Source organism: Platalea leucorodia (genome assembly GCF_965183815.1).
Source record: "Platalea leucorodia genome assembly, chromosome: 5".
Classification (NCBI taxonomy): Eukaryota; Metazoa; Chordata; class Aves; order Pelecaniformes; family Threskiornithidae; genus Platalea; species Platalea leucorodia.
Window position 1 is genome coordinate 41,696,592 of NC_138827.1, and position 26,788 is coordinate 41,723,379.

Sequence of the window (26,788 nt, forward strand, 5' to 3'; positions counted from 1 at the left end):
GCAACATCCCTTTTCTCCTTGCTCCATAGTGAGGCACTGGAAAGGGCGCTCTTTCCCACTTGGTAGTTAGGATAGCCTAACTACACTTCTAGAAAACTTCCAGAAAACAGATTAATTTTAAGGTTTGTTATAAAAATACTTCATTGCATTGGATATATTAGAAGAAGCGTATAAAATGTTTCATATTTAAAACATAGTGATTGATTTTAATTGCCCAAATTTATTATTTTTAGTGATTTATTCATTTATTATGCTCTTTTATGGTGTTAGTGAATGTAATTTGTTTTCCTAGTCACTGTATCCTTCATGATTTTAGATTAGTAGATCTCATCTAGACTTGCATCTAAGAAAGAAAATGAGATTTTTTGCCTGTTTCTAATTGCCACTCAGTTTCTTAGCATTTGAGTGATCACCACTGAACGCGCTGAGCAGAAGCAGCGGCTATGGGGCCGTATTCTTAGAGAGCTGTGGTGGAAGTGGTTGATGCTATCAAAAAGTGGTTTTCCACTTCACCAAAACAGTGGTTTGACTTTTTTTAGAAATTAAGCAACAGATTTGTACTGCATCCTTATTTACTGTTTTTCTTTTTAAAAAGATTAAATTTAGGTCTCTCTAGAAGTTTTCCATGTCAAACTTTATTTTAAAATGTATGCAAACTGAAATATCCAATTCCAATAAAAATTCTCATTTGGATTTTGTCTTGTTTTCTTTCAAAATCATCATTTTTTATCCACCCTGTTCAGGTTATTAGAGATAATTTAAACTTCATAAGTCCTGAGTAACTGCCTTCTAACAATTTTAATAAAGCTGGTAAGTATCCTACACAATTACTGGGTGCTTGGATTCATAACTAATTTTAGCATTCATAGGCAAGTTCTCTTTCTAGCTATGCATAACATTCTTGTCAAATGGTAGCATTTTGCTCTTTCATCAGTTTTAGAATAAATCTCATTCTTCTTTCTTACATCCTCACTGAAGCTGAAAAGGAGAATAGATTTGCCATGTACTATATAATTCTTTCATCTGCGCTGTGTTTTATGTTTTACCAGCCTATTTAAAAGCTTGCCATTTTAGCATCTGAGACATGTGTTTGCATGCGTGTGTTTGGATATAAAGATGCATTGATATGGATGTTCTCATGTCTTATCTGTAGGATACATCACTGGCTGAGGTAAACTCATTCAGTCCTTCAATGCCAACATCCCCCTCATCAATGATAAACCAGTATAAATTTGAAGATGAACCAGAATTAAGAGATCTCTTCATTACAGTTGATGACCCTGAAAGCCACATTACAGCCATTGAAACGTTTATTACATACAGAGTAGTCACAAAGGTAAGCATCTGCTCATGGCTACAGCAGCTTACACTGATAACAGTAGTAGCATTTTCACTCTTCTTGCATACCATTCTCTGGGATATTACTAAATTTAAATTATACCCTGATTTTGCCATGAGTTATAGACCACTAAAACTGTATGAAGCTGTGCAGTAGATTCTGAAAAAAAAATCCGGTATAAGTCTACACACAGAGGTGCTTGGAGTTTTTATGCTGAGAAAATAGCTAATAATTCTTCAACAGCCAAATCAGTTCTATATGAGAATAACATTTTCTGTTGTGATCTTCAGCAGGAATACGAAACAGCAGAAAGACTGATTCGGTTCAAAGACACTATATTAGCCCAAGTATTTATGACTTTTGGATCACTCGCAGGCTACCAGTCTTTTGTCTTGCATAAATGTTACCTGCTACAAAGTCTTTCAATTCCATTCTTTTGTAGTTACAGCGTCCACTATCCCATGGACATTTGTTTCCCATTTACAGTTGCATATGGTTTCTGGGGAAACTGCCACAATTCTCCAGTGGAAAAGTAATACTAGGAAACAGCTAAGTGTATTTTTAGCTGTCCTGAATGCAAGTTATTTACTGGAAAGAAGGAAGAAAGTTAACCTTGTGAGACTAGCTAGCTCTTCTGGGATTACCAGCAAATATTCTGCAGGCTGCATTTTGAGAATTTCACCGTTAATTTATTTTACTTTGAGTTCTTTTTAAAAGATTCATTTAAAACCAAATTTTCAAATGGGAATTATTCATCCTTAAATAAGAGGAGATATCCATTCCTCATAAAATATTTAAAGAGTAGGAAGAGTGCTATCTTCGTTAGGTTGCTAGCAATAATTTTAGCTTTATGCATGTTTTTGTAGACGAGAGAACATTTTTTCTTCAGGCAAGTATGGAAGGGCTGTAAGGTGGATTGCTTTTGCTTTTTTATCTCTTCTCTCCTTTCTTATCGTATTTAATTTGAAGTGCTGGTTGTTGATGATAAAGTCATAGCATTCCTCCCACATACCTTGAAAATTTTTTATTCAGCCCTCAAAAATGTTTAGATTACAAAAGTGTGTTTTGAGGTTTTTAGAATTTACTTGCATCGCATTATAAATCTCTGCGCAACAATGAGTGCTAAACAGCACGCATTACTTTGATGAAAACATGGGCTCTTTGTGGCTTGATTCTAGAAGATAAAGCAGCGATCAAATAAATCTCATGGTCTGACAATTTTGCAACACTGTAATAAGCATTTTTCCTAGGCATTAAAGGTTTGTTGGCAAGTTCTAACAAAGGGCTACGAAGCTGCAATTGATGATGGAACGCGGAATCCATTAAGCAGCGCAGGAAGCGTTATTGCTATGATATGCTGAAGTTTTCATCTTTTGAATGTGGGGATTGTTGGCTCGTGTCAGCAGGTCCCAAGGACGTATGTCAGCTATTTGAGGGTTTTTTTCAGAATGTTAAAAATGGACTTTCCTCTCTCATAGATTACTAATCGCTTTGAAAGAAGTGCCCTAAAAGTAACGAACATAACCGCGATTGCTAAAAGGAAAATGCCACGCTAAAATAATGATTGAAATATTTTGGAAACATAGCGGTAGGCTAATTATGATAAGTCACTCTGTGTGCAGTTTAGTGCTTGCTTTTCTTTTTTTTTTTTTTACAATAGAACTTTGATTTCTTGCTAAAATGGGATGTGTTTTATCTCTTCAAGTAGTTGGTCATTGCACTTTAAAAAACAGCAAGCAAATAACACAGGCCAAATAGAATCAGGTATGCACTCCCTTCAAGTACTCAGTTTTCTCCAAAATCTAAAACTATTTTGTTCTTTTTTTTTTCTGTTATTCTAACCTGGGCCTGTTTTTTCTGCCTCTGGTGTTCAGACATCTCGTGGTGAATTTGACTCCAGCGAATATGAAGTTCGAAGACGATACCAGGATTTCCTTTGGCTGAAGAGCAAACTTGAAGAAGCACATCCAACACTGATTATTCCTGTTCGTTTGCTAAAACTTAAGTTATTTTTATTTGTTTATAAATGGCTCCAGTTTTATACAGAGATGTTTGAAGTCTTTGCTCAGTTTCTGAAATGTCACAAATGTTAAACCAGCCTAGTTTCATTAGCTTTATACATATGTGGTAATTAAAAATCCCATAAAGGTATTATTTCTTACGTTTGTAATTGTGCCATTTGCAGTAATTTATGTCCTTCTTTCTTAGTTGTACTCGTATACGTCTGCACTGTGTGCTACAACAACCATGTTATACCACTGTTGAATGTGATAACTTTATAACAATTTGGTTTTTGCGTGGTGGGTTCCTCAAGGTATACCTATGGTTTTTAGTAAGTAGAAGAACTATTATAATACCCTTAATATTATGCAAATTATACAATATATTTTTTCTTTTTTCCTTAGCCGTTGCCTGAAAAATTCATAATGAAGGGAATGGTGGAACGATTTAGTGATGAATTCATTGAGACTCGAAGAAAAGCTTTACATAAATTTTTGAACCGTATTGCTGACCATCCAACTTTAACTTTTAATGAAGACTTCAAAATTTTTCTTACTGCGCAGGCCTGGGTAAAATGACTTTATTTTTTTTACAGTTATGTGAAACCACGTCTTGTCTTAGTAGAGTATATCAGGAGTCTCCCTAGTTCAGTATTCAATAGTGTCCTCCCACAGCTTGTTACACAAGTGTCGGAAGAAGGCAGGGGATTTATGGAATATTCATCCTCCGAGATAACCTTTTCTTCTGTGCTTTTGGTAATCATGCGTGTGGCCATAAATATTGCTCTACCTTCCAAAGCAGTTTTTGTTGCTGCATTTTGGAGTTTTGTGGCAAATTCACAACACTTCAACTCTGCGTGCTTTTTGGTATACATATAAGCTTCCAAGATTACATGAAAAGTAGTATTTTAAATTAGTTATTGTTTTGGCATGGCACTGTCTTTTTCATCTGCATTTTTTTAAAAGCTATACGGGTCTCGTAAAAGAAAAATACAGCCTTTGAATTTCCTGTTGTATTTTTGCAAGATGAGTCCAGTGGAAAATTGGGAGTTTTATACTCAGAAAAGCCTGCCTCTGAACTTCAGCAAAGGTTATTCTAGCAAGAGTTACACAAAAATAGATGGATTACTTCTTCCAGTAGGAACATTGTTTGCTTTTCTCAGTGACTTATTTCTGCAATCATTGCCTCCGCTTTCCTGTTCAAAAGGCTAAATTGCAAACTAGCTAACGCACCCTACGGAATGAAAGGGTAAAGGTTCTCTGCCATCTTTAATCACTCTTGTGAGAGCGTGATACACGGCATGCTTGTGTTTGCCCAGAAAGGCTTAGCTAATAAATGCACATGACCGGTACGGTTCTGACACTGGTCTAATAATTTTAGAGTAAGATTTCTACACTGAAAAGACACACAGAGCCTTATGTATGTAGTTTTGTTTAAAAAAAAAAAAAAAAGAAAAGCTTTAAAGTATGCATTATTTTCAGAGAATTTTAAAAAGTACATGGACGTAAACACGGCGTGTTCTGTCTCTAGGAACTCTCCTCACACAAGAAGCAGGGTCCCGGCTTGCTGAGCAGGATGGGCCAGACCGTCAGAGCTGTAGCATCCTCAGTAAGAGGAGGAGTTAAAAATCGTCCTGAAATGTTTACAGAAATGAACGATTACATGGAAACGTTTAGTCAGAAAATAAATGTACTAGACAAAATAGCTCATAGAATTTACAAGGAAGAAAGGGGTAAGTAGAAAACAAGTATCAGTTTTATTGATTTAAGACATTAATATATTGGAAAAGTAAATTAGTTTTCATTGTGCCAGGCAAAATACTCTTTCCAGCAAGCAGGGGAAAAGGGAGATCGGTGTTTATACTGTGCTTTTCATAATGGTCCTGGCTTTGGCAGACCTTCAAGTTAGTTTGAATACCTTGTTAATAGGAAGAGTTTTAACGTGTCATTGAACTACTCGATAAGGAACTTAGAAAGAAGAAAATGTAGCAAGTATGGCTGTCTTGTTACTTGTGCGTTTTGGAAAGCTGCATGACCTTTTGTTTTGTACTTTCAGTGGAATGTAAATAGTCACAGTTTTCTGTGCTGTCTTATACTGGCACAATGCTGTCTAAATTCCAGATCTCTTTTTTTGGTTTCATTCTGCACCTTTTTTCTGTGTTAACCAAGTAGATTTTTTTTTAATAGCTTTACTGTTGGTCATAATTTCTGTCATAGGAAACTGTGCCTGTTTTCTTAAGGAGGATGACTTAATCTCAATTTTTTCCTTAAGCAACAGCAGTTCGAACACCTACTTGAACGCTAAATTACTGACTTTCTGAGGCTGACCCTGATCTCAGACTAGGCCTGTTCAGTAGAATTTCCACTGGTCAGCACTTGAGGGATTTTATTGTCTGTATAATATAATTTGAAGAGCTGCACTGTGTTCTTTAATAACTGAGCCCTTGTGCCTTATTGTGCAGTACCAGATCTCAGCGTGTCCTCACTAAATTGGAGGGGTCTTATAAAAGGAAAATACATGTTAGTGAAAAGACTTCCTTTTGATATCATTCACTTCAGTGGAAATAGCAGGCTGAGGTCTGTAGGTTCAAGGCATCAGTGCCAAAATATTTCTTGGAAAACCTTATGAATTTTGACATGCCCCCAAATGCTGTGGGTTTTATCTTCTTTCTAGATTTCCCAGATAGCACTTGGCAGAACAGTTGTGTGCAGGGCCGCACTGTCGTGGATATGAACTGTTGATAGCTGTGATTCAGAAAACATTCCTGCTTGCAGTAGCTTAACATGAGATTCTTAATTCTCTCTTCCACGGGGTTTTTTTTTGTCCAATTAATCTCAAAGTAAACATTACACTTTTCATGGCACACATCCGCTTTGCATCTTTTCTTGGACATTTCTTCATTATAAATTCAGTTGTGATGAAATTGTGTTTTCAATACATGACCCATGTGTTCACAGTACCCTCCTGTGAACATGCAGCTTCCAGGTCATAGCCAGCCTTGCCCAAGTTTAGCCCTGCCAAACGGCACAGTGAATTCTGGACCTTTCTCTCTCTGCTTACAGATTATCATTTGGCCTAGAGACATAAGAGAAATAATTCATAGGATATCCGTGTATTTAGATTAATAAAAGCTACTAACAGAGGTCACGCCAGCAGAACTGGAGTGAACTTCAGTGTGTCTTCTGCAGGTTTTGGGACATACCAAGGCTACTAGTTTTAATAGTGGGATTCGGAGCATTACTGTAGCAGAAGAATTCAGGGCAGTAGAAGCAAGTCACACCAGCTGCTGCCCCGGGGCTGCTATGGCTCCCGTTCCTCTGTGTGAAGACAACGTGAAGTAATTCAGATCATTGGGTGAACTGAATACAACCCATCAGGTCTCGGACTGCACGTGTCCTTTTAAAATGACTGGGGCATTTTTGCTGATAGGTTTCTAGGAACTACATAATTACAATACATTAATTGATTAATTTATTCGTAAACAATGAACTGCAGTTTACTTATCTTGGTCATTTGAGCAAATTTAAACATTAGCCTCAGTCTCTTTGTTCACAGTAAATATGAGGTTGCAATTAGTATCACTTACACATCGATTAATGAACAAAGGACTAATATGTGTGTATGTTCCTGTTAAGAGTATTTTAATGAAATGAAGGAATATGGCCCCATCCACACACTCTGGTCAGCATCGGAAGAAGATATAGCCGACTCCCTAAAAGGTGTTGCCAGCTGCATTGACAAGTGCTGCAAGGCTACGGAGAAGCGAATGGCAGGGCTCTCGGAAAACCTGCTGCCGATTTTACACGAATACGTTCTCTACAGTGAAATTCTGATGGTAAGGTTTCCTTAAGGATTGCTTATGGCTGTATATAAAGTTTGGCTTAGTCCAGTGACAAACACAAGAAGGAAGTTTGCAACTGATGAAAATGGTTTTGCAGTCCCTTTATTTACTGTTGTTGCTACACGTGCGCAGCATAGGATTGCTGTCCGTTAGCAGGGAATCCGGTTGGTCCTGTTCCCCTTGTTCATCAGGCAAGAGGCACCCCTTCCAGGTGAGAAGAGCTTGATAGTTTTGCATGGGAGGCAGCCCTTGGTAGCTGGGCTAAAGAGCGTCTGGTTTTGCCATCTTCAGAGAGCCCTGCATTGTAGGAGAGAGGCGGGAACACAGAAAGGTTTGGGGAACAGCAGCTGAGAAAGACCTCCTCTGACACTGCTGAAATATGAACTCATCGAGTAACAGATTGTGTGGGGGAAAAGGAGTGGAGAGGTTTTTCCCTTTCTAGGAGATGTTCCTAAACTGTTTTCTTTTTCCAGAACAGCAGGGAACTTCCAGTCCCTGTGCCATTATATAAGCACGCGTTAGTCTTTGCCATAAGGTGATGCTGTCAGTTCCCTTTGTGTACGTATTTTTCTTACACTTGGAGAGAATGTAAAAAAATCAGACTTCAGAATTGATAAACTCAGTGCTGATGGATAATCAACATGATTAAGTAACTGAATTCAGCATGCCATAATTCCTTCTCTGCTGCCTCCAGAAAGCAGAAAATGTGTACAAACCCCTCTTTGTCTAGTTTTTGAGCAATGCAAGCTGCGGTATCTGTTCTCGCCTCTCTGCTGGGAACCCAGCTCCTGCTGCAGTGGTTTCCGAGTAGGGGCGGAGAGTGTGTTGCAGGCCATGGGTAGAGCAAGACCCAAGTTAACTCAGCCTTTGCTGGCACTGTGCAGAGCACTGCCAGTTTCTCAGTAAGGCTTAGCTACCGAGAGGTTAAGAATTACTGCTGCAATGACTGCTGTCCTTAAAACCAGCTTCACCAAAAGAGGGGCCATACAAAATGTCCTGTATCTCGCAGGCCTCATTATTTACATGTACGTGCAGGTAGACGGAGGTAGGTACTGCTTTGCTTAAAGGTCTGAAGAGATTACTGTCCTTGCAACTGCAGGTCTTCTTCCTCTGCCCCACTTCCAGATTTATTTTTCCGAATTTCTGTTCCCATGAGCCATCCCAGCCTTCATGCTATTGAAGAGATGCTGCCTGCCCATTGCCTTCCAGTCTGCAGCTGGGCTCACCCTTTCTCAGGCGTTCTCTTTTGTCCAGAGCACAGAGAGGTTTTTGTGGACAAACCCCGGAGTGACTACCTGGCTCTTCGTGCACACGTTACAAGTAGCTGTTGCTCATTGCTTTTTTTTCTGCTTGCAGTGTTCTTGATGCAACACTTGCAATGCAGCATTAGGCTGCCTTGAGGTCCTGTCCGGAGGAAAATCTCCAGTAGCTTGTTCCTGTTCTACAACTGTTCTTTTCCTTTCATTTGCCATGGATTTTTATTTTTCCTACTGTTTACTTCCCTCTCACAGCTTGGACAGGGAACTACTAGTTGATAAAAATGCAATAGGGGAAGTCACACGCTCGTAAAACCTGCTTTCAGAGGCGTGTTTAACCCCTCATCACAGGGACCTTTGTGCGGTGCTGCCAAGATCATGCGCAAATGTGCAGAAGGTGCGGTCAATGCAATACAATCCTTGTATTTTCCAGTCTTGGGAGTTCAGCCTTAAACTGGGGAAGAGATGATTTCATAGCTAAAATATGTACATCTGGACTGGCTCCTTCCTAACTGACTCACAGACCAAATCTGGGGAGTGCAGAGTACTGCTGTGCCTCAGGGCATGAATTGCAGCAATAAATTGGTTATGGGTCCAGATACAATTATTGGAGGGTTTTGTGGCCGGGTACCATTAAATATTACACCGAAAAATTGTAAAAGTATAATAATATGTTTTAAAAACACAGTCCCTCTGTTTGCCATTAGAAGTCAGCACTTGTCTATATTTGTAGCACATTAATATTAAAATAATTGGGTTTATTTTGTAATTTAAGGAGTATTTGTGATAAATTTGACAAATGGGCATTAAAGCAGTTTTAAAAGAGGCAAAAGAAATAGTAAAAAAAAGAAAGCATTTGTAATATGAAGGAAAGCTGTTCCAGACATATTTGTTTTGCTTCTATGCTTACAGCTAAACATTTTCTGTATTTATCTAACCAAAAGATATTCTGAGCTATTGAAACGCAGATTTATGAGCATGAGTATGTATTGCTAATCTGTTACTCAGAATTGTCCAAAGTCAGGTTTACTAAATTTTTCTAGTGAGTACCTGTTCAAAAAGAAACATTGAAAAATTATTTGAAAATTAACCTCCTAAATTATTCTATTGTGTTTGTTAAAGTGACAAGATTTCAAAGAGAACTCAGTCAAATAAGACAGCTAGAGAAGGTAGAGCTGCTTGTGCCCTGTGCTGTTTCAACATGCCTTATGCTAGAGGTGAATACTGAAAATCTCTTTAGTATATACAGAAGAAGCAATAAAACCAGTTGTGGCAAGGTAATGTAAAAGAAGTTTTGAGATTTGTCATTATATATGTCCTGCTTCTGATTTTTTTTTTAAAAGGACTGAAGCCTTGCAATGTTTCTGCAAGATAAGCACACCTGAGTGTGCTTTTACAGATGAGGAAACTAAGGCAAAGAGAAATTCGTAAGGCTTCCTCAAGGTCACAGAGCAAATGAGCATCGGAAATAGAAATTGAATCTGTAATATCGCTCCTGTTTTGTAGTTTAACAAGTAATGTTCCTTCCCCTTTCTAATTATTTTTTGACATTATGCTAAAAATCCAATACCTGATAAGACAGTTTTAAAGGAGGAAATAATTACGCATGCTGAAAATAAGCACATATATCCATGTTAGAACATTTATCATTTTTATGATCATTTTATCTGATTTTACTGAACCACATTTGGCACTTACAAAATAATATTGAAGGTTAAAGTCGCAATTTCAGTAATGCCGGGTATACCATTTTTAGTCATTTATTCTACTTTATATTGTACCTTTTACTCAAAGAAGATACTTTTGTTCATGAGATTTGGCAGACTCATGCTGCTGTTTTAAAATATGAATATATAGTTAAGTTGAGCTGATACTAAGTAAACTGCTCTTGCAGTTTTTCTCATACAACTAGCAATGATACTGTCTATGACAGATTCTTGCGGTACTGATTTTGGATTTACTAAGATTCTTGAAAAACGTGTAAGATAAAATATAGGTATTGAAAAATAAGTCTTCATTACATGATTTTAAGATTTTTTTTTGAGGAAAGTACATGTCTCAAGTTAAAATTATTAAATGGCATCATTCTGTGATCTTGCTTAATTTATTAAATAGCCAAGTTGTTTGCTGGTTTTCTGAATAGATGGCTAAAATTTGGTGTGGTTTACTTCTTTTTTTTTTGTCTTCTATATTAAGGGTGTTTTGAAAAGGAGAGACCAAATTCAAGGCGAGCTTGACGCCAAAGTTGATGCTTTAGCCAATAAAAAGACAGAAAAGGATCTGGTGAGTATGCACAGAAACTTAAAATCTTCTAGGCCTTATTCTAACCACAAAAGATGATCCCCTGAAGAAAGCGTGTCCTCTGAAGCCATGCTTTGTAACTGGATGGTCTCTCTATTATTCTCATACTTATTCTGAAAAGATTTGGTCTTTGCAGCTATGCACGCCAGGCAAAGGCAGTCATGAGAAAGATGCAAAACTTCAGTAGATAGGCTGCTGGAGCAAAGGACTGGTAATAGCGGGCGACCACTGTGTTTTGTCAACACAGACTGTACCGCAGCTTATTTTTAGCATTTCTGTTTACTTCCACACTGGGAGTTAAAAGAAAGGAAGACTCGCTGCAGTGCTTTTGGAGCTGCTGCTCCACTGATGTCGGAGAGGGAGAGGAGGTGGTTAGAATGAGCAAAGCTGTTCATTAAACTTTTTTAAAATAAAAAGTTCTGGATTCTGTTCTTCCAGGTTTCTGTCTTAGCTGGTTGGGCCCAGGGATTTTTTTTTTTACTTCCAGTATGACACCTTCATTCATTCTAGTGAAGTCAGACCGTAAATGGTAGCCTGTGGGGGCAGGCATCCCCAAACCCATCAGTGAGGCTCGGCGGGCCGATTACAACGAACTTCTGAGCTGGGCATGGGCATTTTTTAAATTTTTTATTAACTCTCCAGCCTAAATAATGTCCTTTTAGCACAGTGTTAACGCAAAGTGTTATACAGTGTAAATACTATATAAAAATGACTAAATAATAATCACTGTAACTTTTTAGTACATCAAAGGAGAAAGTCCTTGACATTTCAGATACTTTTTATTAGGGTTGTCGTAATTAGCTGTCGTGTAAAGATGAGCTGTTTAGATAGTTTTTGGCACTTGAAATGCATATTTTTATTTGATTTCTTGTCACTGAGCTGAATACATAAGAATATATCATCACTGGCTGATATCTACTATGGTTATGGTGTATTTTGTATCAGTTTGCCTCTGTGTACGGCAGTGGAACAGTAAGTAAATACCACCGGTTTTGTTTTTTCCTGAAGTAGAAATTCTGTTTATTTATATTGTCCTCTCATTTCGCTGCCTTTGTGTTCTCTAACCTGTTTTTGTTTCTCTGCTTCCTCTGCCGCTTCTCCTGTCCTTTGTCCTTAGTTTACGTATAAAGTTTGAAGCTGTTATAAAATGCGCAGAGGATGGTAAGTTGGAGAAGCGCCCTAGGCTGGGAGTTGGGGTAGCAATGGCAGGTCCTTGTCCTCTGCTGGCTGCAGGCCACCGTATTCCCGTGCTGCCTTGTGAGGGCACTGGCAGACCCGCTGCAGGCTCCTCCTGCAGCCTGCCTGTGTCAGCACCCAGCACCCCGCGCCATGGGTGCCCCCTGTGCCGGCAGCACGCACGAGTTGCACTGCATGTAAAAGCACAGTATATATTAAGAATGATCCTTATGGGTCCCTTCCAACTTCAGATGTCCTATGATTCTATGGTTCTAAGAATTTATTTTGGCAGAAAGGAGTGTTACACGTCATTGTGTAAGTTATTTGTATGCAGCTAGTTGTATCAACTTTTCAATGTTGCGTCCCTTTTACTCAGTACTTCCCATTTGCATGGTTTGTTGGCAGCCTGCTAAAAACAGTTGCATTTGCACAGAGCGATTCAGCGATGAATTGCAATTTCATACAGCTTGTTTAGCAGCTAGTCTTACTGCTGTCCACCGTAGGGAAGGGAACATTGCCTGGCAGGACACAGTCTTTTCAGAACGTGTTTCTGTTATAATCTGATGGAGTCCTCAGACAAGGTGCATGCACTTTCTTTTCCTGAACTGTTACAGAAAAAGAAGAATGTTTTCCCCTTTAGCACAGTGTTGATCATACCATGTTGATTTGATATTGACAATGGTTTACTCCATAGAGAGATGTTTGTACTTGCTTCCAGTAAAATTTTGAGATCAGTTTGCACAACCTCATCTTTTTTCACTGTTTCTGTGTTTCCAAACTGTGTTTACAGTTTTGGTAACAGCCTTTGGACAGTGAGATTGCCCAGGTGTTCAGATCTTTGTTTTATCTTTCCAACCCCTCTAGTTCTTACTCATTTCAAAAAATCCTGTTTCTGAGCGCCTGATTCTCCTTGCAGTCTCACAAGAGCACTAAACCAGATGTCTGTTAGTCTAATCTGATCAGAAAATCCTGTGTTCTCTAATTGAGTGGCAGCTGTATCCTGAAGACTTTTTCTTAATTAGAAGTTGAAGGCCTTTTCCATTAATGATAGTTTGGCCACAGAGAATGGTGTACTGCTATTTTTAACCATTCAAGTAACTTTTAACTGTTTTCTTAATCAGTTTTTTACTATGTTTTAATTTTTATTATGTGTTGAAATATATTGCTGATTTTTCTAACCAGACTGGTTTCCGAATAAAAGGTGGTCATAACACAGGTACTGTTATTGGAATTGGTGTCAAACACTGAGTTTGGCTGTATTTGCACATTTCTCTTCCTAAGCAGAACTCATGTAGCTTCTGATGATCTCACAGACGTCAGATCGAACTTGTCAGTGCAATCTAGTAGCCAGAAATTCTGCTGACAATGAGTGGCATAAACTCTAATCTCATTTGAAGTACATTTCCACCATAGATAAGGAATCTCAGACTGTCATTAGAGCTGATAAAAGGCGGTGAGATCTTTACCATTGGTCACGGCAAACATTAAATGATTTAACAAACAGGAGGTTATACAGCAGGAGAATACAAAACGCCCCCAAGGTCAGTGCAGCTGAAATAGGCTGGAATCGCAAGTTAAACCTTACGAGATGTCAGGCTCCTTGGCTGGGAAAAAACGTTTTCTTGCTGTGCTTCTGCCACCAGGCTTTTAGAAGGCTGCTTGTGGTGCTGCTAAAAAGCCAAAACCTTGTCTCCCACTCCAAAATTTAGTCCATGAAGAAGGCAGTTGTTCAGGCTATGGGAGGTTTGAAGACTGTGACTTTGGATGCAGGCTCTGACAGAGACGTTTAGGAGGCCTTTGGTGTCCTCCTGATTATCTAGACCTTTCTTACCTCCAGAGCTCTGGCTGTAAAGATGTTGGAGTTTTGGCTCCATCGCTCCCATGCTCCATTCTGAAGGCATACACAGCAATGCTAGTGCAACCCTCTGTGGTTTGTGAGTTTTTAAGTTTTGGTACTGCCACTAGTGCTAATAGTAATTCTGACAAAAGGTTGGTATAATGTGCTCTGACAGAACCAGATAAGCATTAAATGCTAACTTAAGGATTCTAGTGTTCAGACTTGAAACTAAGTACTAAAGAGATGAAATGCTGAAGCTATCACATTCTGAATATATCTTATATATATCTTTATATCTTTTAACTCCAGGCTAAAAAGGGTTAGTATCACCAAGCTGTAGGATTAATTCATGTAGCAGATAGATAGAAATTCATGCTATTTTGCAGAGTGAGCTAGTGTAAAATGCTGTGTCACTTACCAGGTAATTTGGCTGTTAGGCCAAGTCTCTTTGGCTGCAGGTCGCGCTGTTCACGTCTGGCTCTGCCCTAGCAGCGTCTGGCTCCCACCTTCCTGTCCCGTGGTCCGATGGCTGATTAGCACTGTGCTGTCCTTCTCTGGGGATCACTGATGTGAGATTTAATTTATCACACTAGCTGCCTCAGTGAGATCAATGTAAGAAAATGGATTCAGAATCATATTTAATTTGCAGGACAAATTGTAACAATTTACACCTTGTAAATGAGGAGCACACTGGGTAGCTGTTTTTTGTCGAGACCAAGCCATTCTTCTTTGATTTCTGCTGTCATGGCAGCTGAAGAGGGTGGCATTTATATTTCTTTCAGTTTTGAAAAAGTAGATCTTAACCCTCTCTACTTGAGATGCAGAAGTGTGGTATAATGCTGGTTTTAGACCTCAAGTCCAACTCTTGCCTTGATACAACACAGTTTCTTTTGGGCTTTAGAGAGTGATGTTTAAAATGCATATCCAGGCAGGGATGTAGAACAGAGTCTGCCTGTCCACATCACATTGTGACTACACCGTGGAAGCAATTCGTAGTTCCTAGAAAAGGCAAGACAAAAATAATGTCTTAAAGATATGAAGAATGAGATAAGGGGAAGCTGCTGCAGCCAGCACTTTTAAGTCGGAAAAGTTCTATACGTGTGTAGCCTAGCTTATTGCCATATAGGGACTTCTTTCTTGCAAAAGCAGAAAATTGATTTGACTGCCTTTCCTACTCTAAATCATCTAGAAAATATTCACAGTTTTCAGTATTCTGTGTGCATTCATTTTTGGTATTTGAAGGAAAGGCAATTAACTTGGGACATGCCCAAGATACCGAATCCAGCTGCCTGTAATTCCTTTAAAGGTAATTTCCTCACATTTAAACTTTGCATTAACCTTTTGATATTGAATACAGTGTTGGTAGTTGAAATTACCCTTGTCCATAGTTTGATTACTGGTCTGGCTAGATAATTGAACGTGGGCTTTTTAGTAAAGTAGAAATAATATTTTGCATTTTGTTCTTGATTAATAACCAGTATTTCATTAATCTAGAAGTGTGGCAAGGAAAATCAGTGTAGAAATCAAATCTAACTAAAAATGTTTATTCATCTGTGTATCATGGAATGTGGAGAAAATCTATTCAGATGAAATTTTCTGTTTTACTAGCTAAGAAGGTTTTGGCTACTCTAAGAGCTGAAGGATTCTAGTATGTCAAACTGAACTGGGATCTGTGGTTTGTGAATTAAGTGTTGGGCTCAGTTTCTGTGACCATTTCAGGCAGTGCTGCTTAGTTTTGTTTCTGATGGTGGCCGCACTGCCTGCTGTTGCACTGGAACACTGTCCTCCCTGCATGGTTCAAGCTGGAAAGCCAAGACTTCCCACATCCCGCTCTGAACTTTGACATTTCTGCATTCTGCCAATAGCCTAAGCATTCCTTGGAAATCCTGGAAGTTAATCCTGGAATCCTGAAGTTCATATCAATGAAAGCACCAGCTCTGCAGAGAGCAGGAGGAGCTATCCAACCTTACAGGGGTGTTGTATGAGGAAAAACCAATTTGCCTCACAGCAGAATGCAAGGAAGAAGAGGAAGGTCTATGGGACCTGAGTTGCAATGGAAACCATACAAGGACATTAACTTTTCCTGCTTGATGTTCCCTACTGGTGGTGTTTCTGCCTGAGCTCCCTCCTGCTGCAGACAGTCGCTGTGCAGACCCAGCAGATGGATTTGCACTGTAGCTGCAGAAGACGTACCTCGTTCTGTGACTGGGTGCCAGCCAGGACTGACACAGCTGATTAGTAAATGACAATAGGTAACAAAATTATTGAGAGGCTAGAAGACTCATTAAGGAGAGGGCCTCTGTCCACTTACTCATTCCCATTAGCTCGAAAGTCACTTTGTGCATCTGCAGTAATTAGAAGAAAATAATGTCTGTAGAGTAGCCCTCAAGGTTTTGATCCTGGATCGCTGTGAAAGAGTTTCTTCTCTGCAGAAGTCCTTTGGTTTAATTTCTTCTGCTGCTTCTGTATTTCTCTCTCCCTTACATGGTCACACAGAAGTTAGTTCCACAAGAAAAAACTGCGAGGTGACAGGCAAGAAATCAGAAAGTTTGTGGTTTTGATTTCTGCTGTCTTCCCATTCTGGTTTCTCCTGAGGTTATCAAAGGTTTTGTCAGGGTTTTCTCAGTTTTTCTGGCCAAATCTGATTTGTATAATTGATTCTGCTTCAGTAAAGCCCTCTGTATTTTCCTTTTTAGATGCATTACTGTCAAGTATTAGCAAAGAGGTGCTGGAGTCTGTAACTTCTCAGTCAATAAAAATATCTTCAGCAACACTTTAATTCTGGGCTAGAATTTCTGTTATTAACGTTTCAGAAATTGTACCGAGTTACTCATTAAGAATAAAATATAATTTATCCCTGGGGAATGATTTTCTGTGCTAAGTTAAATAGCAGCCTTGGTTCTGCAGTTCTGTTTGTCTGCACTACAACCACTTGATTTCAATCACTTTTGAAATGGTGACTTTACTAATATTTTTTAATGTTTACAATTCACATCTAGTTCTCAGAAGAGATTGGGAAACTTGAAGACAAAGTCGAATGTGCCAATAATGCTCTGAAAGCGGATTGGGACAGGTGGAAGCAAAACATGCAGTGTGATATGAGATCAACGTTCACTAATGTGGCTGAGAATAATCTCCGCTATTATGAAGAGGTAAAATGCTTTCTCATAGCAATGTTATTTTTTCATTGATTATTTCAGTGGAGAAGCCCATGGGTTGTCTGTAAAGAGGAATTTTTGCATTTTAGTTCAAACCTGTGGTAACTTCAGAATCGTTTTTTGTGGGAAGAGGGAGGCAGTTATCCTTAATTTGACACGTTTCAAGCAAAAATGCATTTTATTTGTGCCCAAGTGGTTGATCCTGAGTTCATCATCGACAGAGGGCACTCTTGTTTTACTAACCACAACAATTTGGAACATGGTTTTTGGTTCAATGTCAGCTGCTATATTTCAGTTTGGAAACCTTTTGCTGTAACTGCGTGAAGAAGCCCTCTGGAAAGCTCAAACTTGTGGAAATGATCTTGTATGAGGAAAAAGTTTCAATGTGATTCCATTTCAGACAGCACAGGAAGTCCTCGTTATTTCTCTACGGAATTCTCTTTTGTGAAATAATCAGACTTTACTATGATAAAGAAGCACAATACAATTTTGAGAAGTCAGTATGAAAATCTTAATGCACTTTTTAAAAAAATACAAATGCTGCAACTGTATACAATTAATAAATTATCTTTTGATAGTTGAAACCTACTACTTCAGAAAGAAGGAAAAGTGGTTGAAATAAGATTTTTATTTTCAACTCAAATGCCACAGCTAATATTCTTGGTAAGAATTCCCTTTTACAAGAATATATATTAAGAAAGAGAATTTGAAAACATGTAACAAAATATGTTAAGCATTCTGTGAAGTTTCTTCATGGGGAACACATTGTTGATTGAAGTGTGCATTTTGAAGATATCCCAGATGTCTTGAATTTTTTTAAAGAATTTCTTCTTATTTTGGGAAAAAAATTGGAATACACTAAGCCATCTATTAATCATAAATTAGTAATTTTCACGGATATATGTTGACATCTGTAACTTCCAATCCTGTGTTTTGAACTTTTTATGGATTGCCTGTTAGCCAATGAGAGTGTCCTGATTTTACAGATCATTTTGTTAAAACATAATTGAAAAGACAGAGCTCTTGATCATCAAGTCTAATTAATTAACATACAGTCTGGGCGATGCATGGACATTGACAATCTGTTGTTACATATTAAGATCAAAATATTTTCTGAAATCAGGCAGCAAGCTTTTGGCATCCTCTCACATTTTCTTCAGTTATTGATGATCTCTGACTTCTTTATCAGCAATACGTATGTTAAAGTGATACTAAATATATTGGAATATTTTGTTAATGAACGATTAGCTAAATTAAAACACAAATATAATTCTTTGGTTCTCTTTCCTGTCTAGAAATGCTTTTTGCTGAATTAGCATTTTAATTCAGAACACCAAAGCTCGTACTGTACATGAAATTACTATCATTAAGTCACAAACTGCAGAAAATGGTTCAGCTATCTCTGTGACTGCCGGTGGTTCTTCTTAAATAGCCTCTGAAATACTGGACAAATTGGTTTATACTGAGACATTATTCTTTGTTGGTGCTTTTCTCGAATATTGAAATCTGCATAAAATGTTTTTGCTGTTATATCTCAGTAGATCTAGATTTTAGAAAAAAATACCTTATCTTACTGCAGCGGTTGCAATAATAGAAAACATTGTGCTGACTGTATCCCTCCTTGTTTGCAAAGTGAGGGCTTACTCATTTTTTTCTGTTTTATCAGAAAATCATTATCTTAATCCTGACACTCAAGAGAATTTGATAAAATTAATATTAGATTGGGAGTTTTGATCTAAAATATGCATGTTTATTTGAGACCTGTGGTTAATGCTGATGGTTAATTATTGGAGAAGTGATTACTGTCAGAGGCCCTTATATTACAAACTACAGGTGTGCAATGCACTCCTGAAAACAGCAGAAAAAGCAGCCCTGGCATCTGCTTTCACTATTTAGAAGTGACACTTCAGGAAGGGAATCTCAGAAACCTGAGAATCAGAACATGATTTTTATGCTTTCAGTAGAAAACAAAATCCTACCTTGAAGATAATCGTTTGAGTCTCACTCATTAAACTCATGCACAAACACAGGGCCTGTTACAGTGTTTGTCACTTGTTCAGTCATTACTTGCATCACTAATGTTCTCTGACATGTCCAAAGTTAAATTACTCGTTCATGCTTTTGATGCACCATTTGATGCTTACTATGCCTTTTCTTGTTGTAGTATCCTTCATCTTATTTCTTGCCTTTTTTTCCCCAAAGCATGTTCCGTGCATGCTCCCAGGCACCATGGATGCCATGGATATGATTCAGTTGCCCAGCTCTTCTGTCCATCTCCTATGAGGAATCATCTCCTGCTTTCTAACTCAGTCCCTGCCTGCTTCTCCTCCTTCCCACAGCTTTCCCCCCTGCCCCAGTTCAACTCCTGTTCTTGCCTCTCCACGAGCAGTGTCCCATTCCCTTCTCTACAGCAGTGTTTCACTGTGCTCCTCGTCATTCCCCAGTCTTGCTGACTTCATTTCCCAGGCACACAATCTAACCAGGAGTCATTCCTGTTAGTGGCCTTTCTCTGCATCCCTTAAATTTCTGAGAACTACAGAGGAACGAGGGACGGACATCTCATGTTTCCTGGTGGCTTTTGCAGTAGAGAATCCAGTCCTTCAAGACTGTATAAAACTAAAGCATACAACTAAAGCCAGTGTGATCAAGTACAACATAGCAGTGTGTGTGTCAAAGTACACTAGTGTTAAAGTACACTAGAATTTCTAAAATGTTATTTCCTCTTTGTCACAATATGGGGAAAGCGTAGGACCTTACATTTGTTTGGATTTTTCCTTAATTGTAGTTGCCTAAGGATTCTGTTGTCAACTTGTCAAGCATCACTTAGCTAGCATGAAAGAGTACGTCTCCCTTAAGCTGAATTAATGTTCACATTACGTGAAGTGCTACTTTAAAGTGTTAGCTGTAATTCTATTTCTCCGGATTTACTAATTCAAAACAAGTAGAGGTATTTCTGTAGCATTCCAGTTTCTTGACTATCTACATTTAATATAACTGAATAAGAAGTGTTCCTTTGTTTCCACAGCTGTGGAATCGCCAGTCTATGCAGACCTATGAGAATGAAGGCTTTCCTCTGATAACATACAAGCTACGTTATAATACATTTAAATATAATGTCATTTAGTAGCCAAGAATTCCCATGAGTGACCAATCATTTGGTATTCCTGTAGCCGGTCTCAAGAGTTCATAGAGTTCTCTACTTCCTTTACTTTGCTTGAGTACATACTTAAGTTGAATACATGCTGAAGTCTCTCTGTATTCCACAAAGGCTTAAAGCCAATAAGATACTGTATTAATAATGACTGTAAGTGCATTGCTAAAATAGGGAGGATTTTCAGAAATAATATGAAAAGGTTTTAATTTTTAAAAATTCAGAACTTTACTCCTGTTTCTGAAGTAAATAGCATTGATTTGTTTGCCTTACAGAGAAAAGTTCTTGAATGAAGTATGTGCTAACACTGTACCATTTATTTTATTCCTTTTCCCCATGCCTTAGGCACGACACTATTGTCTGAAATAGCACACCTTAGTCCAGAAGAGGCGTCTGCCAACCAGTTGAAATCACAAACTGTCCACAGGGTGGAGCTTACAGCTGAGAAAGCTGATTGTCACCACGAGTATTTTCATTAAGTTAGGTACAGATATTCTGCAGAGCCCTAAAGATGCAGCATTACTAAAACCAAAACAAAATACAAAATTAGCAGTGGTGGTGATGTTGTTATTTAGCTAGCATGTCTGAAGTGTTCTGGTACAAATTAGCAAAACCAAACCAGGCAATGTTGAACTCTGGCTTCAAAGAGCAATTAAACATTTACTAAATTTTTCCTTTTGTTTTTCTGATGTATTTACTATAGTCTCTAGGCTATTTACAGCATCAAAGAAAAAGAAGCACTTCAATTTTTCTCAGCAAAGAACTTTGTTAACCTGTTCTATTCAGAAAAAAAAAAACCAACAACAGAGTAAGTGGCTAGATTTTGCAGCCTGATCCGAAGACTAGTTAGACATTATAAATCCAGCAAATATACCAGAGTTTGGTTTTTCCACTGCTCATGAGGCACTCTAGTAAATGCAGGAAGACTGGGTTTTTTTCATAATGTAGGATGATATTTACTTAGTTTTGGCATTGAAATAACATGGGTTTGCTTGTGCATGGATAAGCCTTTGTTTTCAAGTGTAGCCTCTAATTTTATTTTTCTTATATGTCAAACTAATCCTGTTAAACCGTTGCAGCTTAATCAGATAAAAAGCTACAGTTATCTTTGCTATAGCGAGATTCTTGTTGGTATTGACACTTCTTACTCTTTTCCAAAAATATAAACAATTTCCTGATTTTCTTAACTATTTCAAACATAATTTAGCTTATTTCTGTGACCTACATTGCTGTGCAGGCATAAATTGATCCGAAAGACTCATTAGGGCAACACAATACTCCTTCCCCATTACAGCAACTTCCCTGTGACTCCAAAGCCCTTATGTACCTCTCTAGCTAGTATAAGCTGTAGAAAAACAGATGAGATTTGTTGTTTGCCCTAGAGGCCTCTGTAGTGATGCATTTAACTAGTCATTTGGTTGCGTAGCAAAAAGTTAGCTGCTCGTGCATGTTGCTCACATCCCACCTTAGCAATGCCTGGGAATTTAGCTAACAAACTTCATGCGATTTTCAAAAGCTCCCACGTGGCTGAGCCAGTTTGCCTCTGCGCATGTCACTGCAAAGCCAGGATCCATCTTTGAACCCTCATTCACTTCAACCGTGAAAATTTCTTTCAGATACTTTTAGAAAGACTTTTTTTTTTATAATGGGAATCACTATTTCTATGAACTCTAGTTTTTGTTTCCTTGCACCCAGAAACTATGAAAGTATTTTTTGTCTCTCTCTGAGCCACACACAAGACTTCATTTTCAGATTCTACTCCAGAAAATGCCATCATAAATTATATTTTTAAGGTATCAACCATGGAAAACAGGGAACTGGAACAGAAACACACATGGCACGTGACACACTGCTGCTGCTATCATCGCTACTACACGTTCTATTTTTGTATCTCCTTTTTAGTTAGATATGCAATTGTACTATATGAAAACCTTTTTGCTGTTTTTTATAAAAATGATGTTGCAGAATAGAAGTGTGACCTGCAGTAGTAATCAGAATATTTTAGGTAAAGTAGCCTTATTTAAGCTCTTGCTATTTCATTTTGTGTATTTAGGCTTTTTTATGTCTTCCGCTGGGCTTTTACAAGTAATTGGATTATGAATTTCAATCCTGTGCATGCACATTTAATTTCCTAGGTTTGGTTTTTCTTTTTTTCCCTTTCTGTCTCCTTTGTGAAGGCTGGCCGATCCTCTGTTTAGATCTCTGTTTTCAGCCTCCCAGGAGAATGAAGTAAAATCATTCTGTAATAATGTTGAAGTATACATCACTAACGAAATGTCGTTTATGCAGTTCATGCTTCACAGTATAAAAAGCTTGAGCCTAAGGCACAGAGACCTAGTTTTGTTTTGGTATGGCTAATTATAATACTAGTCGGCTGTAGGGGCACTGTGATGTCTGACAGTGAAATCAGCCACCATTCTCTTATGTTTTGGAAAAGGTGTTTTGGTTATATAAACGAGGATAAATTAAAAACTGAATAACCTGTGTAACTGAAAAAAAGGCTTTGCATCTTTGTCTGGAAAGACTTCAGTAGATTGTATCTATCTGGTTAAGCAACGTATTGTGATTGCATTTTAACATGCGCAGTTCGGCTCAGTGTTGCAAAGATAAGAGAAAGCCATTTTTACATTCCAGCCAGTGCTGATATATGTATTTTAATTCACATTACTGAAATTACAGAATGACAAAACATGGAGTTACATGGTATAAATTAAACTGTGGTTCAGAAAAAACTCGTCAGTCATTGATAACAAAAGACTTGTCAAGAAAGTGATCATTTCTTGTCCCACACCTAGAAGAAGCCTAGGAAAACAGATGTGCCTTGCAGCTTTCTAGGATGGTAATCCAGGCTGGGCTCTAGCAAACAGAAATCGGAGTCCAAGTGCCACAGTGAAGACATGTTGCTAGCAGCTGCCTCATTGCCATTTTAAAACCAACATGCCACCTTTCAGCTCAAGCATCTCAGATAGACTCAGCTGCCAGCGTCACATGAAGTAGCGGAGAATCTCATGATCAACCCTCAAAGGCTTTATACAAAAGGTCAAAAAGACCTTTTAAGTCAGAAATCAGTTTGCAACACTTGCAGATCACAGTTCATGCTAGCGCTATTTTCACTGTTTCTCCCTGATTTTATATTTACTGTTTCAAAATAAAATTTCTCCAAAAAGTCAATGAAGAAAGCAGATGTCCACATGAATCTTACCCTGTTACTCCTCTCTTTTCACAGTAATTCAAACCTTAGATCTGCTCTGAACAGTAGCATAATGTTGCTGTGTGTAAAAGCAGCACAAGTTAGTTGGGGATTTTGTCAGCAAGATCAGAAAAGAAAGACTGGGGGAGTAGATTCATGGTTTCCATAGTCTAGGGGACAATATATGAATGACAGGAACAGTCTCTAACATGCCTGATAACGACCAAAAACCCATGCAGAAATAAGCTCCCGCATAATTTTTTCTTTGTGATCTCTTGGGTCAGTTGGCTGTTTTAACCTCTCACGTTATCTTGCAGACCCACGTCTTCTACTTTTCTAGGTCCTCAGAGACATAACCGCTGCTGGCTTTTGTTTGCTTTTTCATGTTACTTTTGTCACCCATAATTTTAAGGGTATCCCTGGTTCTGCGTCCCTGTGTCATCATGGATTACCCCAACTCCCGTCATCCTGTGTGTCTTCTTCATTCTGCTCTTTCAGCTTATACTTTAACATTATTCATGACTATCAGATCCTCCCACTCGTCTGCTTGCACATAGATATGCAATAACACCAGGATTTAGGCTCTTTAATCTCATACGATTAAATCTACATATTTAATGGCAGAGTTTTGAAGTCATTCACTAGAAATGCCTAATAAGACAGAGTTAGGTGGCTGTAAGTTCAAGCAGCATGAATGCTAGTGTATTTTCCATGTCTCCTAAGCAATGACAGATGGATGCTAGATACTTCATTGTAGTTGGGCATAGCAAATTCCTGTGGCTTGAATAGCTTATGATGGCAAACGTTTTCACTTAGGAAATAATGCTGTTTTCAGGGTAGTGATTTAATTCAAAGTTCAGATAAATGGAGTATGTTGTCCAGCTTTTGATATAAAAGAAGATGTGTCCTGAGAAATTTCAGAAGACTTACTTAGTCATTGCGAATATTTCAGATTCTTCGTGAAAAAAACTGTGTACAGTAAGTAGTAAATAAGCTGCATTGTCAAGAGCAATAGGTATGAGTGTATAAGTCAAAATTTTATTAGAACATTCCCATTTCAAGGGTTTTTTTTTTTTCAATAGCATCAAAACAATAAACTTATTGCATGAATTTGCCTGCCCTGTTGTAATGACAGACTTGAAATACTAAAAACCTGGTACTTTGGGTAACAAGCATCAGCGCACCATGGGTTACCTAGTGATGGCCTTGCCATGATTCTCAACACTAACCTATGATTTGTAATGGTTTGCCAAGCTGCCAATACACATTTAAGCCAAACTGAACCAAAGTTACTTGGGGATTTTTTTTTTTTTTTTTTCATTTTACTGCCTACAGTCTTGGTGCTTCAAATAAAAGAAATTAGTTTGTACAATTATAAATACATTTTTCCATGAGGAGAGAAATGCCACTTGTTGTAAGGATGACAATTTTCCCCACCTCTCCACCCCCTGCCTTTCTGGTCCCATTTCTTTCCCATTACTCAGGGGAAAAATGAATTCTCTGTGTGTTTAGAAAAAAACTGCTTTAATTTAACTTGGAAAGAAAACTGGGTATACAATGGGAATCCATAGAGATTACAAGGGAAATGTGCCTGACAGCGCGCTTTCTGGAAGAGATCTTTCCCTGTAACTAAAAGGGAGAGATTAAAGAAGAGCATAATTAATGTTAGCATCTTCCATGCTAACACATACAATTACGATGCTCACACTGTGTGCTTGTCATTATGTAAAAGTGACCTTTACAGCTCACTCAGCATGTTGGCTAACATTTTGCATATCACTGAGCTGCCTAGGAAACCATATTTTGCTCTTTCCGTAGTCCCACAAAAGCAGCTTGTGACAATGCGTATGTATTCCGCTATTTTTTTTTTTTCTTCTTTTTCTCCTTGGCTACCAGTTTTACAGAAATCTATCTGCTATATTCATATGTATCTGTGTTTTTTTTTTTTTTAAGTGCCTTGCTACATGGGAGTCCTTCCTAGCATCTCAAACAGTGGATCTTCATGTGGAAGAAGATTCTGAAGATAGGCCTTGAGTAGTATCTCTGCTCGGTCTCTGCCTTTTCCATGCAGTTTCTCCCAACCAAAGAAGTGCTTTATACGAGATCAGATACATTATTAAATTTAACTGTTGAAAATCAGCGAAATGCAGGAAACCAGCTTATTGAAAACTCAGGTGTTCTAGTCCTGAAACACATTTTGGAACATGCTATATGTTGCTTTATATTGCTTAGCTGTGATTTTACATATTTTTATGCAAGTCTTTGCATACAATTGTATTCATAAATATTGCATAATTTGGATATAAAATATTTTAAATATGTAAAAATAGCTCAATTTTAATAAAAAGTTTAATAGGGAAAGCTTGTCTTCATTCTGTACCCTAGTCTTTAAGGAGTATTTTGGTATTTTAGCGTGCTTGTTATATTCTCTTTGTTGACTGATTTCCTGTACTTGTAAAATTACCTAGCGTAATCTTCAAGGAGCTCTTTAGGATTATTTTAATAGATTGTGCTAGTCACCTGATGGCAACGTGGTACGGAAAGATGCTGCACATATTCTGTGAGATTAATGCTGCTTTAAAGTACTGTTAATTCAGTTTTCAGTTTTCAGTATTTATATGTCTATTAAACATCTTCAATTTGACATTTTTTAAAGGATAAAGAAAAAACGGACAGTTCATGGAACAGACTGTTTCTGCAATGATACAATCTTAGTCGCAGCACTGATCCTACCAGTACAAAAGTTTCCATTTGGAGTTTTTAGGATCAAACCTTTTACTCCCATGGCTGACCCTCCTGTAATCCTTAACTTCCTCTCTCTTCAGATAGCCAGTTTCGGAAGAGAAAGGGAATAAGAAAGGAACAGAGAGTTTTGCATTAAAACGATTAGCTGATTCACTCATGCAATATGCATTAAAGTGTTCCAGTCATTGAATTATTGCCCCCAAAAGGTCTGTCAGCCTGCACTTGTAATTCCGGCAGTTGTTCTCCCTGGCAGTTAAGGTCTGAGCAAGCCTAAGTCTGAATATGGAAAGAATGAGGTGCAGGAATTGGAGACAGCCTAACCGTGGCTCTGGTCTTGCAGAACACCAGGGCTTCAGCCATCACCTTCACCTTTTGTGGTGGTCATTTGTGGGCTTGCTCTTGTCAGTCACCGAAGGGCTGCGGGGGGTCAGTTCCTGAGCCCACGGCTGCACTTGGGTGGCTGCGGACCTCTCCAAGCTGGACAAGTCATTTTGTCACTTTGATCTTAAGAAATTTAGATTGCAAGTGAGACCTGGAATACCAGCACGGCCGCCTTGGCAATGCAAGGAAGACTGTGCTCATGCTGCCCCCATGAAGTATTAATGAAAGGTCAGCTCTTTTTTTTTTCAGCTATAAAATAGCAGTTAAGATGCCTCTGAAATGCTGCAGGAAGCATGCATCTCTCCCATCTTGGAGAATTTACAGACGAGAGGCGAGTCCGTGTTAGGAGGAAGGCGGCGCGGTGGTGGAGGGCTGTGCTGCGCAGTGTCTTGTCCAGCAGCGCTGGCAGCGG

The 26,788-nt window shown here is 38.4% G+C and overlaps 1 protein-coding gene across 1 annotated transcript in view; it reads left to right on the top strand.

Moving 5' to 3' along the window:
* Positions 1 to 25,574, top strand: part of SNX7 (sorting nexin 7) — a gene marked incomplete at its 5' end in the record, with an annotated part of 30,557 nt that extends 4,983 nt beyond the window's left edge. Inside the window, 8 exons of the mRNA XM_082311526.1 lie at positions 1,154 to 1,336; positions 3,214 to 3,324; positions 3,745 to 3,909; positions 4,871 to 5,072; positions 6,976 to 7,175; positions 10,634 to 10,720; positions 16,751 to 16,903; positions 25,204 to 25,574. Of these exons, the coding sequence (XP_082167652.1) occupies positions 1,154 to 1,336; positions 3,214 to 3,324; positions 3,745 to 3,909; positions 4,871 to 5,072; positions 6,976 to 7,175; positions 10,634 to 10,720; positions 16,751 to 16,903; positions 25,204 to 25,284 (1,182 nt within the window). The 3' untranslated portion in view covers positions 25,285 to 25,574. The remainder of the gene's footprint in view (positions 1 to 1,153; positions 1,337 to 3,213; positions 3,325 to 3,744; positions 3,910 to 4,870; positions 5,073 to 6,975; positions 7,176 to 10,633; positions 10,721 to 16,750; positions 16,904 to 25,203) is intronic.
* Positions 25,575 to 26,788: the final 1,214 nt, after the last annotated feature.